Here is a 19577-nt window from a genome sequence, read left to right as displayed (position 1 = left end):
TTCTGGGGTGGGGATGACAGCCCCTGGGACCCCCAGAAAAGTTTCTGGGGTGGGGATGACAGCCCCTGGGACCCCCGAAGTGTTCTGGGGTGGGGATGACAGCCCCTGGGATCCCCAGAAGTGGTCTGGGGTGGGGATGACAGCCCCCCAAGAGGATTGAAAGCTTCTTGGACCCCCAGAAGTGTTCTGAGGTGGGGATGACAGACCCTGGGACCACCAGAAGTGTTCTGAAATGGGGATGACAGTCCCAGGGACCCCCAGAAGTGTTCTGAGGTGGGGATGACAGCCCCTGGGACCCCCAGAAGTGTTCTGGGGTGGGGATGACAGCCCCCCAAGGGGATTGAAAGCCCTTTGGACCCCCAGAAGTGTTCTGAGGTGGGGATGCCAGCACCTGGGACTCCCAGAGGTGTTCTGGGGTGGGGATGACAGCCTCCCAAGGGGATTGAAAGACCCAGGGACCCCCAGAAGTGTTCTAGGGTGGGGATGACAGCCCCGGGGACCCCCAGAGGGGTTCTGAGCTGGGGATGACAGCCCCTGGGACCCCCAGAAGTGTTTTGGGGTGGGGATGACTGCCCCCCAAGGGGATTGAAAGCCCCTGGGACCCCAGAACTCATCTGAGAATTCCCAGGGGCTGTCACTTCTGAGAATCCCAGGCTCTTTCAATCCCCTTGGGGGGCTGTCATCCCTACCCCGGAACACCTCTGGGGGTCCCAGGGGCTAAATCAGCTTCAACTTGACACCCCCCCAAAAAAAGACAGGGTGAGGGCATCCCTGTTGCAAAGGATTATGAAGTACACAAGGAAACAAGATGTGTTAATTCAGACATGGTAAGTGTCTCTTGTACTGTGGTATTCTACTCTAGATGGCTGTCTTGTAGTGCTATTGTAAACCTATTGTAGTGCAGTGTTGTAGTGCTATTGTAGACCTATCTCAGTATTGCCACCAGCTGTCAGAATTACTGAGGTAATTCCTTCTATCCTATTCATTTTGATAACATGTGTCACTGGCAATTCAAGAACAGGTGTGTGAGATGTGTATGGTGGAGATGGCACTGCTAATGACCACTTGGATGAGAAATGAAGCCCAGGTCAGTGCACAGCATCACCATCTAGAACAGGCCTTTAGACCAATGCAGCACGCTCTCAGTCTGCCTGCCTGCCTAGAACAGGACAGAACACTCCTGCCTCAACATTTTTGTCTTGTCTGACTCTTTCATCCTAAAAGTACCTATTTTGGGACTAAGATCTGGTCTACACAAACAGCAGAATGAGGTGGTAGAGTGATAGACGGTATCACTTGAGCCCACTGGTGGAAGATAGCCATTCTGAATGCTCTCCCGTCTTACAAAACAAACAACTCCCTTGTGAACAAAAACCAGCACAGCAGATAAAACGGTTAACTGCTCAGTTTGAGGAAGCTTAAAGAGAATGCCCTCAAAATTTTAGCAATGGTCAGCCAAGAGAACTTGCCTCCTTTTTTCTGTTGCCAGCTTGAAAATGGCTGCCTGGGTCTTACTTTCCCAATCTTTCACTCCACAGGATGCTAATGAAATGTGACAGGAACATATGACTGCTGCAGGGTGTCGGGCGTTGGCTTTTGTTGCCACCTTTTCATTGACAGGATTGTTCTGGCTCTTTGCGGCAAGTCAGCAAGTGTTTGCCAAAGAAAGGAGAGATGAATAGAGAGAGGGGGGGGGCATTTGCCAGTGAGAGGTCAAAATGAGGTCTTGATTTTGCTGAGCCAAGCGCTGACATGGCAGAAACCAGGAGAGGGGCTCTACTGAATCGTCAACACATAGCATGTAGTGCATGGAATCCGTAAAGATCCTGTACTTTTTTGAGGTAACCACTCAGACAACTACCTGGCTTGCCATTAACAAAGCATCTTTTTCTGGTGTTAGGGGAAGACAGAGCAGTGATTTCCAAAATTCAGATAACAGACTTCCCTTGAATTAAAATTGGTCATGTGCTTCACTCTTACGACTCAACAGGCTTATTTTGAGAGTGCGTGAGAGTCAGAATTACCTAAGCTTTAGAGGAGCATGCCGCTGGATTAGATGAAGGCAAGCCCAGAGCAGTGATTCATGCAGAGATGCCATGGGCAGTAACATCTTTGCAGTGGAAGTGATTGAAAGGTTCCCCTTCAAAAAAGCAGAGGTGCAGCAGAATGTAACAAGATAATATGCTCTCGCATATTAGTTAGTTAGAGAATCTGGACTAAGTAGTCCAGTAAGTAGTTTGGTGGCAACTCCCAGAGGTCTGTTTTTTTCTTTCTTTCTTAAAAAAAAAAAAAGCAGGAAAACAAATGAACAAGGGGAAAAGCCGTAACATCCAGCAACTAAATAGATTAAAAGGCGGAAGGGCATATATATACAATAGAGACAAAAGTATAACAGTGGTGGCAGATCTACACATAAGTTTCTATAAAAGTCTCTTGTTCCATTGGACATGGAGGTGTACGAACATAGCCCAAGTCTGATCTTACCTGGGCCTGCAGAAGACAAGAACTTGAGCTGTCTCTACCCCCTCCCCTGGAGCATCCAGGACTGTAGCAGCTGGAGACAGGATGTCAAATGGCATAGACAAGTGCTGTATCCCAATATATTCTAGGAAGGCTTTCTGGGTCATGTCTTGCTCCCGATTAAGGTCAAACAGATGTCACTGCAGTTGAAAAATATTAGGTCAGAGTGGCTGATGACTTCAGGGGGTGAGGCCAGGGTGGACACCAAGAGTCCACCCTTATTTTTAGTCTACATATTTAGTCAAACACTTAGAGCATTTGTTTAACCCTTTTGCATTTATCCTTGTCGTGTGAAACTATACCATTTTTTAAAATTGATTCAATAAAATAAAGATAAAAAAACATACAACAATCTTCATAGTTTAAAATACAATATATATATATGTAAACTTAAAAATTTAACAGATACAGCTTATTCAAATATCCTCATTCATACTACCACACCAAAAACACGGTTTAGTCCTCTGTAAAATAGCTAGACCATCATTGCAGCACATTGTCCTTTCTCATCCTTGATTATAAGATTTTCCATTTTATTTACAGCTCGTAACCATAGCTCATCTAGGCTCACTGTATCACCATTATTCTGATGTTAACTTTATTAATACATATATTTCTTTAACTTTAACCAACCATTCCTCTCTTTGGAGTCGTTTTTTGTTTCCAGTGTCTGGCAAAGGTCATTCTAGCAGCTGTTATCATGTGTAACCCCATACATCGTTTATCTTTAGTAAGGTTAGGTACTAAATCTAACAAGAGTATCTCAGGTTTACACAGAATGTCAATTTCCATTCCAACAGATAGGTATTTCACTATTTCAGTCCAGAACATTATAGCTCTCTCACACTTCCACCACATATGTATGAAGTCTGCTTGTTTTTTATCGCAGTACCAACAACTATCATTCACTGATTTATAAATTTTACTTATTCAAATTGGAGTTAAATACCACATATATACCATCTTTATTAGATTTTCTCTTATTTGCAAACTAACGGAGAAGTCTAATCCCTTTGAAAAAATATATTCCCATTCTTGATCATTCAGTGGTTTATCTAAATAAATGTTCCATTTGTCCCTATAACCCAATGTTGAATTTAAATGATCTTTGAATCAAATTGCATATATTTTTGAAGTTGAAACTTTATCTTGGCGCATTAATTTCTCAAACTCTGATTTTTGTCTAATTTTAGTTAATTCTTTTTCTTTTAAATTATTCCAATACTTTTTCATTTTATTCTATAAATGTAATATTAACTTCTTTTTTATACAAATTTTTTTCTAGAGGTTCTAATTTGTTATTATTTTTAATCCAAGAATGATAATCATTCTGTTTATCTGTCTTTATTCTACAAGGAAGTTGGAATTCTGGATTCTCAGCTAAGATGTTCCAAAGGAAGGAAGACAGTGGGGAAATACGGTATCTGGGGCTAGTTTCTCTCTTAATACATCCCATTGTTTTAAAATGGTATTAATACAGTTATTATCTTTATTATAAAAAAATTCCTATCATTTTTTTTTACCCATGGCCATTTATTCAGTGGAAATTTAACAAAGTCTTGGTGTGAAACTATACCAAGTCACACCATTGGTCCATCTAGCTCAGTATTGCTTACTGTGACTGGCAGTAACTTTTTAGGGTCTCAAGCAGAGAGGACTTTCCAAAGTCTTTCTACTGGAGATGTCAGGGATTGAACCTGGGACTTTCTATAGGCAAAATATGTGCTCTGCCACTGAGCTGTGGTCCTTCTCACATTCAACAACATATTTAATTACATACTCTGGTGGCTTCGCCACTTTGAGTAAAAACCTTGTTGCCTATGTAAATTAATTTAAATGTATTCAATTGCCTAGCACTGAAGATGAGTTTAAAAATAAACTTCCAGCAAAACAACCAAACAAACAAAACCCCAACCCAGCAGCAGTCCTAGCACAGGCACCCATTCAGGGACTTCTTTGATCACACAGAAATTATTGCAGCTGGCAGTGAGGGTAAGTGTGACAACTCCTTTCAGATCTACTCCTGGGTTAGGTACAAAGGAACCTGTTACCATGACATCCTTGCTGTCAATGTATGCCAGAGAGTCTTTTCATATATTCACATCTTTGTTTTTACGATTGTTAAAACAATCTTTCAAATTTAGTTCCTATTGACTCTGGACAGTTGATAGTAGAGGGTCTGTTGACTGGACCCATTAGAGCTGTTTCAGGGGCAGCTCTGAGCTGACATACCTTAATTGATGATGCCAGTTATAAATTATATTTTGGTGCTTCTTAGCCTAGCCCATGATCTCCAGTGCTTGCCCAATTCTACTTCTGGCTGTGTGACTGTTTTATGGTGCCCATTCTTCTGGGCTGTAAAGTCTACTTCATCTTGAGGAGGATACTGACTGAAGATAAGGGAGGAAAGGAGGAGGAGGAAAGAGAGGGTTTGGTAAGCCACTAGAGGACAGCAGCAAAGCATCTTCCCCTCATTCAGATCAGAGGGCAACTTTTATGAACCAGACATCATGGGCATCAGGGAGGTAAGGACATACCGTACTTTTGCAAATATTGGAGGTAGTCAGAACATTTGAATGACTGAGTTTTCATTCCTCTACCTCCCACCCTTCTGTCATTGCCATCTGTTTCTCTGTTCTGATTACCATCCATTTGACCATCTGTCCATGTGCCTGTATATTAACTACCCAGTTTTCTACACACCTTGTGATCAGTCCTTTCTGCCTTTTTATCCTTAGGCTCTTTCCTCCTGTCCTTTTTTTTTCTGTTTGATTCTGAAGTGCTTACTTCTGAATTTCAGCTCAGCTGATCTACCTGTGTTGAAAGATAGATTTATAGTTCTGTGTGTAGTGAAGTAGGATGTGGAACAGTATAGTATAGCCTGATATCATCAGTTTTCAGAAGCTAAGCAGGATCTGTACTTGGGAGGGGAACCACCAAGGAAGACTTTGCAGAGGAAGGCATTCACAAACCACCTCTGCTTAATCATTTGCCTTGAAAACCCTGTGGGGTTGTCATAAGTTGGCTGCGACTTGACAGCACTTCACACATGCGCATTGTGAAGCAATTGCAAAGAGAAATTTGGTACCCATGACCACCAGTTATGTCAATATCAATATGTTCAAAATCAGGTTAGATGGATGCTATTTCAGGATGCTGCTAAACCTGATCTCTCTTGTAATAGTTCTTATAGGTGTAGACTGGGAGTTAAAAATGGTCCTGGAAAATCCCCCCCAGGAGGGAGAGAGGGAGGGAGAAAGAGCCTGCCCAGCCAGCTGCTTGCCTCATTTGCTACATGGGGCTTCACCATGTGGGGTGAGATGAGATCAGGCCAAATGCATCCTTTGCCATGCCAGGGCCACTCCCCGCTTGAGGCCTTGCTTGCAAACTGCTGGGGGTGGGGGTAGCCCTTCAGACCATTGGCTCACCAGGACTTTTCCCAGTTGCCTTAACAGCATTATGTCCTGCCCAATTTCTTCTGTTGGTTAAGTTGATAAGGTGCTGAACATGGCCATGTGCTCCCTGGGGTTAATCTTGTGCTCAACAATACATTTATTAGGAGATTTAGGGCATGGCACTCTCTCCCAGCCTTAGCTCCTCTAAGCATCCTTACAAACTATGTTTCAGCAGAACATTCCTGAATAAATGGCTATACATACTGGATTGTAATTAGAGTGAATAAGAAAAATTTCCTTCTGTTTTGAGCCTTGAGAGGTATAATTTAAGAAATGACTGCTCATACACATGCATTCTCTGTTGTGGCCTACCTTGTGGAATGGCCTGTCTGAGGATGTCAGAAAGGCCTGCTTACTTCTGGTTAGGGATGCCAGCTTTGAGGTGGGACCTGGGGATCCCCTGGAATTACATATTATCTCCAGACTACAGAGATCAGTTCCCCTGAATAAAATGGATGCTTTGAAGGGTGGACTCTTTGACATGATACCCCACTGAGGTCCCTGTCCTCCCCAGGCTCCATCCTCAAATCTCCAGGAGTTTCCCAACCTGGAGCTGGCAATCCTACACCCCCCCCTCGCCAGTGGCCAGGAGGACATGACAACCCTACTTCTGGCATTCGGTAAACCAGGGGTGGGGAACCTTTTTCCTGCCAAGGGCCATTTGCGCATTTATAACATTATTCGGGGGCCATAACCAGGTGTAGATCTCCTGGGGGGGAGACTATGGTTTCCAGGTCTCCAGCCACCACCTGGAGGTTGGCAATCCCAGAGGAGACCACGCAGAGAAGGCCTGGAGGGCAATCCCACTCCCTTATCCTCCCCCCCCTCCCAGGCCAGAGGGCAGCCAGCGGTAGGCCTGAGCAAACGAGGCGCCAGGAGGCAGCCGATCCACAGGGGAGGAAGGAAAGAAAGAAAACAGAGAAAGAGGAAAAGGGAGGGAGGGGAAAAGAGAGAGAAAGGGAGAAAGAAATGGAGGGAGGGGGAGAAAGAAAGAAAAGGGAGACAAAGAGACAGAAAAAGAGGGACAGGAAGAGAAAGGAGAGTGACAGAAAAAGAAGAAAAGAAAGAAAAGCCTTCCACACACACACACACCTGTGCACACCGGCCCCACGCGACCAGGTCCCAACCTCCACGCCTCTCCCCCCACACCCCCGGCCCCGGAGCTCCCAAGGGCCGCAGAAAATGTCTTCAGGGGCCGCATACGGCCCCTGGGCCTGAGGTTCCCCATCCCTGCGGTAAACTATATAGAACAGAATTGTCCAGGAATACATTTGATAAAGATAATGGCTATATTTTACTGGAATAATTCAGGAAGGTGCTTTATATAAAGTGAACGGGATTTGGACTATACTACTGTGTATAGTATGTATTATCTGTTCCTGTATGTATTATATTGCTTTCACTGCATTGTGTTCTACCTATGTAATACCATTTTTGCATTGTGTAACATACCATAATTAATACTCAACCTTTGTTTCAGATTTCTGTAATTGTGGTCCTATTGCATTGCTTATTGGATATCTCTCACCTTGTTGATTCCATTGATTTACACTGTCTAATCTGCATTAGTGAGTCTTATTGAGAAAAGCAGACTATAAATAATGTAAATAAATAGTCACCCAGAGTCACACCTCCACTCATTTTCTTCTCAAACTGGGCTTGGGTTTGTTTCTCGTTAAGGGGTGGATCCTAACCATGTTTATCACTGGCAGAAGACACTTTTGGCTAGCAGATAAGTGGGGGGCATGTTCACCAATCCCTACCACTCTGGATTTCCACTTCTCTCCCCCCCCCCCACACACAAACACCCCGCCCAGAGGCACAAATTCAGGGGCACAGTAGGTTGCCTGTACCATGGGGAGGGAGGGAGGGAGATGTGAAAAATGGCTTCTGCTCACACTACTCTGCTCACACTAGATGGGATCCATCCCATTGTCTTTTTTATAATGCTATGACTCCTTCATCTCTAGGCACTGGGTCAAAGACATGCCCCAGTTCCTTGGTGGGCCATGGACTGGCAAAATCCTCATGGCAAAATCCTCAGGGAACTTTTTTTTTAACTTTAAAGATATTAAATGAGAGGATTATAAAAGACAAGTGGAGTACTTGTGGGGGGCATCTTATTTCCCACTCCCCATTGTTTCCTCTTTCCCTTCCCTGAAAAATCCCTCTTTCTCCCTCCTCTGCTTCCTTCTCTCCTTTCCACCCTCAGCCAACTTTTTATCTGCCTCCCCGCTCCATCTTCTGGTTTCCCTCATTCCCTCTCCCTGGCAGCCTCTCACTAGGAAAACTGTGTGGTTACAGCCATTGGCCTGAGCCAGGCCCAGGTGTGCAGTGTTGCCTATCAGTCGGCCCAGCTGCACATTGGGGAACGTTTAAGGACTTGTGGGGTTACCTCACTTTCCCCTGTATCCCCCTCCTCACACTATTTCTTCTTTCTCTTCTCCTGGCAAATTCCCATGTCATGTTACCCTCCTTATTTTTCTTCTTCCCACCTAGTCACCAACGTTTTATCTGCTCCTCATTCTCAGCTATATTTGTTATTTACTTCATTTATACCCACCTTTCTCCATAATGGGAACCCAAACCAGCTTACATCATTTTCTCTCCTCCGTTTTATCCTCACAATAAGCTTGTTGTGAGGTAGGTTAGGCTGAGTGTGTGTGACTGGCCCAAGGTCACCCATCGAACGCCATGGCAGAGTAAAGATTCGAACCCTGATCTCCCAGATCCTAGTCTAAAACTCTAACCACTACATCACACTGTCTTTTGAGGCATGGCTGCTGTTGAACAGGAGCAAGCAGATGGGCCTGGGAGAGTCATGCATGTCAGGTGGTAGCAAGCAGCCTGGTGGTTGCTGCCAGGCTTGTCCCTGATGAGTTCTCTCCCTCAAAGGCCAAAGTAGCCCAGGAAAGGGACCTGCCTTTCACTGGCGAAAACCGAGGCTTGAAAGCTGGCTAAACTGTTGTAGTTGTGTAGCAATAAAGGTTATCCAATAGCTTATATTTAACAGGATGGGTTAGAATGCTAGGGTAGTATTTCCTGATATTCTGTGTCTCTGTTGTGTGTCCATTTGTGTGTGGTATTCCCACATCCAGTGATCTTTCATTATTCCCTCCACTCCAGGAACTGCAGAGCCGTCAGTTCTGGTGCTGCTTGTTGGCAGAAGCAGCTGGCACCCTCATCTTTGTTTCAGTAGTGCTGGGTGCTTCCTCCCCTTCTGGTCCTAAACAAGTGCTCCCTTCCCCACTTCAACCAGCCCTTGCTGCAGGGATGGTCACCATCAGCTTGGCACACTGCTTTGGTGAGGTCAGTGGTGCCCAGGTCAACCCAGCGCTTACTGTGGCTTTCCTGTGTACTCGCAAACTGGATGCTCTTCGTGCTGCAAGCTGTATCCTGGCCCAATGCCTAGGAGCCATCCTAGCATCAGGTGTCTTCTTCCTTATGTTGCCTGCCTCAGCCATTGGGCAACTGGTTACCAAGGTGAGTAAGCTGCACCCTTTTTTCACTCCAGTTATCCAGTGGCATAGAGTGACTTTCTTTCTAGGTGCTCCACCATTCATATCTCATGACACCGAGGGTCTGGAATCATAGCAGACAGATCTTGAATAGGGGACCACAGGGATGGCAGGCTGAGGTTTAGTCACTGCACAATCACCAAATTTTGGCAGAAGGAGGGAACTGCAAGAAAGCCAGTCACACCCGCTAAGGGAATCACCTGAACAAAAGCAGACACAAACTTGCACAAAGAAAATGCAAGCAAACAATTAGAGATGCAAAAAAAGATTTTGAGGGAAGTATCGGTAAACACATCAAAACCAACAATAAGAAATTATTTATGTACATTAGGAGGAGGAAACCAGCTACAGAAGAGGTTGGGCCACTGTGTGACAATGGGAGGAAAGTTTTTGTCTTTTGCTCAGCAGCTGAAGTTGCTGTGTGTGAGAGGGTAGTGTGTGAGAGTGAGTGGGTGCTTGGAGCCTGGTGAGGAGGGGTTTCTGAGTGGTTCCCTTTGTTTTTTTGTCTAGTTGCTGCTAAGTGAGGAGGGCTGGTGTTACTGAGGTTAATAGCTGGCCCCGCCCTCTGCTGTGGGCTGTTGAGGGGTGGGACTGAGAGCCGCTCATTAAGAAGGCTCCTCTCGCCAGAGGTGTGAACTGTTGGCGCGAGCCCAAGGGCTCTTAGCCTGGGGGTCTGGCCTGGGGGCCCTGTAAGCAGTTGACATTTCTACATTTTATATCTGTTGAGTGTTTTTGCTTCTCAAGCAGGGAGTCTTGAGAGGCAGTTTGTCAGGGGAGCTATCAGGGAAGGGCAGGAAAGACATGCAAGGTCTGTGGCATGTTTGTATTCTTACCTGAGGGTAACAATAATTACACTTGCAGCAAGTGTAAGTTGGTAGCCCTGCTGGAGGAGAAGATACTGATTCTGGACCACTGGAAAAAGCGCTACCCTCCCAAAGCTTGAAAGAAATTTCTCAGGCTCCTACGAATGAAAGGACTCAAGCTTCCCCTCCCCAATTTAGGAAGAGGCATGTTCTGGTAATTGGAGATTCCCTACTGAGAGGGGTAGAGTCTAAAGAGTGCCGACTGGACTTGTTGTCTCGAGAGGTCTGCTGTCTACCAGGTGCACAAATCCAGGATGAGATGGAAAGGGTAGAAAGACTCATAAAGCCCACAGATTATTACCCTTTCTTGCTCATTCATGTGGGGGCAAACAACATTTCCCGACACAGCCCAGAACGTATTAAAAGAGACTGTGTGGCGAGGTGAAGGACCTGGGGGGGGCAGGTTATTTTTTTCATCAGTTCTGCCTGTTGAAGGTCGTGGCTTAGGAAGGGAAAGAAGAATACTACAAATTAATAACTGGCTGCATAGATGGTGTTGTCAAGAAAGGTTTGGTTTTTTGGACCATGGCTTATGCTTTCAAGAAGCTCTTCTGTCAGGAGATGGTTTGCACCTCACGAGGGTAGGAAAAAATATGTTTGGTGAGAGCCTTGCAAACCTGGAGGGCTTTAAACTAAATCCTATGGGGGAGTGAGACAAAAACTTAAAACCTAGCATGATGACAATAACTGGAGATGAGAACAATAAAGATATGCAGGGAGTGGCATGTATGCAAGGAAACATAAACTCATGAGTAAGTACAGAAACGAAAACCTCGGGGCACATAAACCATGGATTCTGACGTCTGTACACTAATGCACAGAGTATGGGAAACAAGCAGGAAGAACTCGAAGCCCTAATACAGGAAGGGGATTTTGACCTAATAGGCATTACCGAAACTTGGTGGGATGTCCCTCATGATTGGAATATTAAGATTGAGGGGTAAAACTTGTTTAAAAGGGATAGGCAGATAAGGAAGGGGAAAGGAGTAGCATTATATATCATAGATGTGTATACTTAGGAAGAAATACATGAATCTGAGCATGGAAGTTCAGTTGTGAGTCTATGGGTAAAAAGAAAAGGAGTCAGAAATAATCGTGATATTATGGTGAGGGTCTGCTATTGACCACCAAACCAGGCAGAGGACTTGGATGAGACACTCCTAGACCAGATTACAAAGTTCTCACATGGTGGTCATGGGAGATTTTAATTACCTGGATATCTGTTGGAAGTCCAACTCTGCTAAAAATGCCAGATCCAATAAATTCCTGACTTGTCTTTCTGACAACTTCATATTCCAGAAAGTGGACAGGGAAACAGGGGGATCTGCTATCTTAGACTTGATTCTCACCAACACGGAAGAACTGGTTGATGAGGTTAAAGTAGTAGGCACCCTGGGTAGTAGTGACCATGTAATCTGGGAATTTACAATATTGGGGAAAGAAAACTACATATTCAATTTACAATATTGGGGGAAAAAACTACATATTCAGACATATAGGTTGGACTTTAGGAAAGCAAATTTTAACAAACGTACACTGGATAGAATCCCATGGTCAGAAATACTTAAGGAGAAGGAAGTTCAAGAAGGGTGGGAGTTTCTTAAAAGTGAAATACTGAAGGCGCAATCACAAACCATTCCTATGAGAAGGAAAAATGGGAGGAGCCTAAAAAGGCCAGGGTGGCTCCATAAACAGCTTTTTAAAGAGTTGAGAAATAAAAAAGACTCATTTAGGAAGTGGAAGGAGGGCCTTATAACCAAAGAGGAATATAAACAAATAACTAGTGCTTGTAGGGAGAGTGTTAGGAAAGCTAAAGCTCAGTATGAGCTTAGGCTAGCGAGAGATGCTAAACGCAACAAAAAAGGGTTCTTTTCCTATGTACAGAGTAAGAATAAGAACAAGGACATGGTAAGCCCATTGCGGGGACCAGAAAGTGAAATTGTAACAGTAGATGAAAAGAGGGCAGAACTGCTCAATTCCTACTTTTCCTCAGTCTTTTCTAGTGTGGGAAACGGTGCTCAACATGGCATAAACAAAACACATGATGAGGGAAGGGAGTTGCAGCCTAGGATTGGCATTGGGGTAGTGCAGAAATAACTAGTTTCTTTAAATGGAACAAAGGGTTCAGGGCCAGATGAATTGCATCCAAGGGTACTCAAAGAACTTGCAGATGTAATTTCTGAGCCTCTGTCCATTATTTTAGAGAATTCTTGGAGAACAGGTGAGTTGCCAGAAGATTGGAGGCAGACAAATGTTGTCCCCATTTTCAAGAAGGGGAAAAAGGAAGACCCGGGTAACTACCGACCCATCAGCTTGACTGAAGGGAAGGCACATAGCAAGTGCCTTGATAGAAGACACACACAACCGTATCTTGATTCGTGAGAGAACCAGCTCTGCCATCTGAGTGGAGCTCTCAGGTTTTTATTAAGAAGGACACATAATGAATAGCAAGGTCGATCAGTATTTTAGACAATGGAACTTAGGCAAGGAATACCACGATTAATGATTAATAAGATCAAGGCATAGAGAAGACAATGAAACATTCCTTTCTGAGGACAGCATTCCTTAAGCAAACACTGGCTGTCTGTTACCTTAGAATGAGTGGATTAACAGAAGCTAATCCCTTTAAGGTTGCTACACTGAGGTGAGGAGGTCATCATACAGTTAGTGAACTTTAGACAGTATATAGCAAGAGATGAGACATATGAACTGTTATGATCTAATATTCTCAAAAGCAATCAGGGCCTGCCCAGCGATGGCCATATTAGCCATAAGAGTTTGCTACACTTGACATCTATATCGGGAAAAGTTTTTGAATAAATCATCCAACAGTCCTTGAACATTTAGAAAGGATTACTAAGAGCCAGCACGGGCTTCTCAAGGACAAGTCATGTCAGACTAATCATCAAACAGTCAGTCCTTGAGCATTTAGAAAGGATAGATCTGATTGCTAAGAGCCAGCACGAGTTTCTCTAGAAAAAGTCATGTCAGACTAATCTTATCTCCTTTTTTGAGAAAGTTACTACCTTGCTGGATCAGGGGAATGCTGTAGACATAATTTATCTAGATTTCAGTAAGGCTTTCGATAAGGGTCCCATAATATTCTTGTTGACAAATTGGAAAAATGTGATTTATATCCTGTAGCTGTTCTGTAGATCTTTAATTGGTTGACAGATCACACCCAAAGAGTGCTTGTTAATGGTTTCTCATCCACTTGGAAAGGAACGACTAGTGGAGTGCCTCAGGGATCTGTCCTGGGCCCTGTGTTGTTCAATACCTTTATAAATGACTTGGATGAAGGAATAGAGATGCTTATTAAATTTGCAGATGATACTAAATTGGAAGGGGTAGCAAATATGGTAGAAGACAGAGCCAGGATACAGGATGATCTTGACAGGCTGGAGAATTGGGCTAAACCCTATAACATGCATTTCAACAGAGATAAATGTAACGTTCTGCATTTAGGCAGGAAAAATCAAATGCATAATTATAGGATGGGGGAGAGTTGTCTTAGCAGTAGTGTGTGCAAAAAGGATCTTGGGGTCTTAGTAGACCAAGCACTGAAGATGAGTCAGCAGTGTGATGCGGTAGCTTTTTAGCTTTGCGGTAGCTAAAAAGGCAAATGTGATCTTGGGCTGCATCAACAGAAGTATAGTGTCCAGATCATGTGAACTGATGGTATAGCTTTACTCTGCTCTGTTTAGACCTCACCTAGAGTATTGTGTTCAGTTTTGGGCACCACAATTGAAGAAGGATGTAGACAAGCTGGAACTTGTCCAGAGGAGGGCAACAAAGATGGTGAGGGGTCTGGAGACCATCCTATGAGGAAAGGTTAAGTGAGCTGGGTATGTTTAGCCTGAAGAGGAGAAGACTGAGAGGTGATATGATAACCATCTTCAAATACTTCAAGGGCCCTCATATAGAGGATGGTGCCGAGTTGTTTTCTGTTGCCCCAGAAGGTCGGACCAGAACCAACGGGTTGAAATTAAATCAAAAGAGTATCCATCTAGACATTAGGAAGAATTTTATAACAGTTAGAGCAGTTCCTCAGTGGAACAGACTTCCTCGAGAGGTGGTAAGTGCTCCTTCTCTGGAGGTTTTTAAGCAGAGGCTAGATGGCCATCTGTCAGCAATGCTGATTCTATTACCTTGGGGAGTTCATGGGAGGGAGGGCATCTTGGCCATCTTCTGAGCATGGAGTAGGGGTCACTGTGTGTGTGGGGGGAGGTAGTTCTGAGTTTCCTGCATTGTGCAGGGGGTTGGACTAGATGACCCTGGTGGTCCTTTCCAACTCTATGATTCTATGATTCTAATCTTATGTCCTTTTTTTGAGAAAGTTACTACCTTGCTGGATCAGGGGAATGCAGTAGATAGTTTATCTTGATTTCAGTAAGGCTTTTGATAAGGTCCCCCATAATATTCTTATTGACAAAATGGGAAAATGTGATTTAGATCCTATTACTTTTAGGCGGATCTGTAACTGGTTGGACATATTAATGGAGGATAGGGGTATCCATTGCCACTAGTCTAAATTAATAGTAGTCATGATGCATACATATTCTCTACAGTATCAGAGGAGCATGCTGTGAAACACAGGCAGGATGCTGTTGCAGTTGTCTTGTTTGTGGACTTCCTAGAGGAACCTGGTTGGTCACTGTGTAAATAGACTGCTGGACTTGATGGGTCTTGGTCTGATCCAGCATGGCTTTTCTTATGTACTTATAAATTCAACAGCTCCCTGACCTCTACAAGTGTTTCCAGGTCATCCTTTCTCACTGTGCTGAACAGCAAACTCTGGACCACCTTAGCCTTTCTCCTTACTTAGCGACTTTGCCTCTCCCTGTTCTCAGCTGACCAGAAACTGGGTCTATCACTCTGCTGCCCTTTTCCCAGCAATCCATGGGGTTATATTGACCTTCAGTCCTCTCCCATTGGTTGCTCCTAGTACACCCCCCTCTTTTTACAGGCTCATTGGCTTCACTATTGCTCACAAAACATTGTATGGGCTGGAAATATCTCTTGGAACAAGGAAGCTGTTAGGATTGCACAAAAAATTATGTTTATACCATTAGGGACATGAACTCAATGTTTACAAAACAATGCTTTTTCTTCTTTTTTTTACCTGTGCATGTAAGACATGTGTACACAGTTATGAAGACAACTGTGTCTTAATAAATCCAGTAAACTGACCTGAAGTGGTAGTCACCTTGAAATGATCTGAAGCAACATAACACAAGCTATCATTTTTGGTAACATGATTTTTAATATTGGTCCCTCCCCTCCAGTTTGTAGCTTTGTTATGGGGATTGGAATTTTCCCCCCAAAATAGCCATTGATCCCACTTATTCTTTTTCTCTTTCAAAAGAGAGATTTCTCTTTAATTTCTCTTTGTAATTTTCTGGTATACCAGATGGTGGTACTCTATGTGCCAATTTGTAAATTCAGCCTTTGCAGGATTTTTGATGTTACACACCACAGGGTGGTGCTCTAACAAGAGAATAGGAAAGTTTGGGGAAACATTACCTGCCTCTGAGCATCTGCAGAGTGAAATTCTGAAATTGTGCAGAACCTGCCCCCCTCTCTTTTCCAATTTCTTTTTAAATCAAAACAGAATTGATTTGAAACATACTCCAAATTCCTAAGGAGGAAAAGAAATGGATTGTTGGATCTCAGGGAGAAACTGAGTAAAGAGAAATTAAGAGAATTTCTCTTAAAAGCACTACCAATTTGTGACAATTTGTTGTTAGTATTTGGGTTCTTTACGATATAACAAAACATGAATTACTTACATCAAATTAGAACTCCCACTTTGCATCCTATATGTTAAATCCTGCATCCTTTCAATTTCCCAAAAGTGAAGACGGCTGTGTCAAAAACAATTACCCACAATTTGCTTCTAATGGTAGTTTGAACACAAAATACCATCATTTGTTCAAAAGCCAATTTATCAGTAATTATTATGTTGTTAACATGTAAATGACCAGGAAATTACCCTTCAGTGACTTGGGATGCTCCTTGCTGGGTGGGAGTCCACAGCCTCTCACTCACCCCCCCTGCTCTCTCTCACCTGTCTTTGGTGCCTTTCCATTTCAGGTTAGCAGTGAAGGGAATGCTGGACAAGCCTTGGGAATGGAGGCCTTCTCCACGTTCCAGCTGGCTCTCACTGTCTTTGCTGTAGAAGACCATCGGCAGCGGGAGTTGGGGGAGCCTGGCATTCTGGCCATTGGCTTCTCTGTAGTAGCAGGAGCTCTGGCTGCGGTAAGATGCCCTGCAGATGAATGAGCTACCTTTTTAAGATGCTGGATGGGAAATACTAGGTCAGTTGAAGGAAAGTCATGAACCCCAGCAGCAGTCAAGCTGGTGTTGTAGACTGAAGACCCACCACACAGTGCTTTTTTCAGTTATGACAGATACAAGCATCCCTCTTGCCTCCATGTAGTAAAATAAAAAGTAACATGCAAATTGGAACACATATTTCTCATCAGCTCTCCATTCTATGACATGAAATTGATTCCAGAGAGTACACATGCTGTGCCCTTTACATTTTTGACAGATAGGCAGAGATATGACAATCTCTTTGGAGAGGCTGTGGCTTTGCAGAGCACGTGCCTAGTCTCCAGGAAGTCCCAGGTTCAGTTCCTGGCCTCACTGCTTAAAGAATCTCTGGTAGTAGCTTTTGGAAAAGCCTGCATGAGAGTGGCTGCTAGGCAGAGTAGACAGTATTTAAGTGTATGGTCTGATTCAATATGTTCAGACTGAGAAAAAGATAATGTCTGAATGTTAAGAGGGATATAGCCAAAGATTTTGACCTTTCATCCAGATCTGCCAGAGTAGAAGGTTGAATCCCAACAGGACTGGCTTTTGCCCCTTCTCTAACAGCAGTTAAACTGCAAACATTCTGGCAGCTTTACAGGCCCATAGCTATGAGGAGGGCATATGGGGATAATACCCCCCATTCCTGGCTTTCATTTAAAAAGAAAGAGACACGGAAGCATTATCCAGCTGGTCTTTCTTCTCTCCAAACAGCAACACGTAGAGGGTACAGCCTATATGCCTGTGGCTCATAGCTGCTGCATTTCAACAAGCCACCTTTTATATCCCAGACTAGCCCATGATAGTTTGCAGATTTCAGGGGGAGGGGTGTTGTTTTATTTATACTGTATTTTTGTTGTCATTACTGTAAGCCGCTTCGGATTCTTTCAAGGAGATAAGTAGGATATCAATATTTAAATTAGTAAAATAAATAAATGTAACAATCTTCTGAGCATACATGTATAAATAACACTGTCTTGATAACATTGAGGGGATATTGAATTTTGTGTGTTAAACATAGCAATATCTCGGTTCACACAGCAGCAGAAAATAATACTTAACATTTAAAATAAATGCCTCTTTGCAAAGCAGAGTTGCACATTAGTACTGCTGTGCATCTGACTGATGAATCAGAAAGGATACTGAAATCTAAATTTGCACACATTTGTTAAAAATATATACATATTTGAATAATGTATTTAAATCACATAATATATTTATGGTTACAAAACCTGTACCCCACACATACATAGTACTGAATGCTAATTGAGTCTTCAGCAGGCTAAATACTAATAGTAGGAATACCAGTTAGGAAGAAAATGCTGGTTGTATCTGTCAAAGAATGGAAATGGAATATCACCACTGACTAAGCCAATATGATATATCTCCAGGGCATATTTTCTGGGGGCAGCATGAATCCAGCCCGATCACTGGGACCAGCTGTAGTAACAGGAATCTGGGAACATCACTGGGTGAGTGGATGCTGGAAACCCAGCTGAGAGACAAATGACACCGTGTCCTGGGCCCCTGTGTTTAGTTTGCCCTTCTCTCCCTACACGCATTGATTTAGGGGCCAGGATCAAGCCTGCTTGGAAGCCACATGGACTGTGAAAGTGGGTCAACCAATTAAGATGTTGGGTGTTCCATGAATGGAGCCTCCAGTATAGGGTTGCCAGGTGCAGCCTGGAGATCTCCCAGAATTATAACTCATCTCCAGACTACAGAGATCAGTTCCTCAGGAGAAAATGGATGCTTTGGAGGGTGGACTCTTTGGCATTATATCCTTCTGAGGTCTCCCCCAAACTCACCCTTTTCAGGTTCCACCCCCAAATATCCAGGAGTTTTCCAACCTGGAGTTGGCAACCCTATTCTAGTGTTTTTTTTCTTTTGAAATCTCAGCCAGGAGGGCCCATTCCCATTGAGGACCCAGTCTGGAATGGCCCTATTGAGCTTCTGTTTGTGTCATCAGGGCAAACTGATTTAGGTACATGTTTGTTATTTATTCATTTATTTACATTCTTTATGGTCCATCTTTCACAGGCTATATAAGGCTGCAAACTCTGGACTGGAAAATTCCTGGAGATTTGGAGGGTGAAACCTGGGGAGGGGAGGGTTTGGGAAGGGGAGGGACCTCAGTTGGCTATAATGCTGTAGAATCCACATTCCAAGGCAGCCATTTTCTCTAGAGGAATTGAGCTGTGTAGTCCGGAGATCAGTTGTAATCCCAGGAGATCTTCAGACCCCACCTGGAGGTTGGCAAGCCTATGTGTGTGGGGTCCTACCGTGTGAACTCCATTATGTGGAAATCGAGCCTGTGCTTCAGATATATTGACGGGGCCTCATTCTACATATTGTTTCCTAGCTGATCCCAATACCATATTGATTCAGTTTCCCTTGAACTGAATCAATCCACCAGTTTTCTTCTGCCCTCCTGTATTGTATTGATTCAGAATCCATTTGATGCAGTCTCACTCATTTTCTCTTTTCTTTTGTCTAGGTGTATTGGCTTGGTCCCATCCTGGGTGCAGTCCTTGCAGGAATGTCCTATGAATTCTTCTTTGCTAGCAGTTCTTCACGGGACAAGCTAGTTGCTTGCCTGACCTGCCATGACATTGAGATTGTGGAGGCGGCCAGCATGTCTTGTTCTTCACTCTCTGCTTCCGCTCACACCAAACCACCTTGCAAGGGGGAACACAGCATTGAATAGCAGATAGCAACATCCTGCCTTCTTACCTTCTCATAACCCCCCCTCTGTCAATGGCTCTTTGCCACCTCACCCAGTTGCTTTCTTTCTGGTATATAACCAGCTGGGCCTTGATATTGAGGTGGAACTGGAATCTGAATTCCTAAAGACAGCACAGCCCAATAATTAAGGCACTGAATGCTTCCGAGAGTCATGACGTTTGTCC

The 19577-nt window shown here is 43.8% G+C and overlaps 1 protein-coding gene across 1 annotated transcript; it reads left to right on the top strand.

The window, feature by feature from the left end:
• The first annotated feature begins 5610 nt into the window (after nucleotides 1-5610).
• Nucleotides 5611-19375, top strand: LOC130476871 (aquaporin-4-like). Its single transcript, XM_056848880.1, has 5 exons — nucleotides 5611-5651; nucleotides 9074-9458; nucleotides 16450-16614; nucleotides 18060-18140; nucleotides 19166-19375. The coding sequence occupies exons 1-5, from the start codon at nucleotides 5611-5613 to the stop codon at nucleotides 19373-19375; spliced, it is 882 nt and encodes a 293-aa protein (XP_056704858.1).
• The last annotated feature ends 202 nt before the right edge of the window (nucleotides 19376-19577 follow it).

The sequence above is a fragment of the Euleptes europaea genome, chromosome 1, assembly GCF_029931775.1.
Source record: "Euleptes europaea isolate rEulEur1 chromosome 1, rEulEur1.hap1, whole genome shotgun sequence".
Lineage (NCBI taxonomy): Eukaryota > Metazoa > Chordata > Lepidosauria > Squamata > Sphaerodactylidae > Euleptes > Euleptes europaea.
Note: the sequence above shows the minus strand (reverse complement) of the source record. Positions and strands in the feature narration are given on the sequence as shown.

What these genes read in the sequence shown, in the direction of transcription:
- LOC130476871 (XM_056848880.1), top strand. Translation starts at nt 5,611, where the DNA reads ATGACCACCAGTTATGTCAATATCAATATGTTCAAAATCAG. An exon ending in TAGCAGGAGCTCTGGCTGCG is followed by an intron (nt 16,615 to 18,059) that starts GTAAGATGCCCT and finishes ATATATCTCCAG; the next exon opens with GGCATATTTTCTGGGGGCAG. An exon ending in GAATCTGGGAACATCACTGG is followed by an intron (nt 18,141 to 19,165) that starts GTGAGTGGATGC and finishes TCTTTTGTCTAG; the next exon opens with GTGTATTGGCTTGGTCCCAT.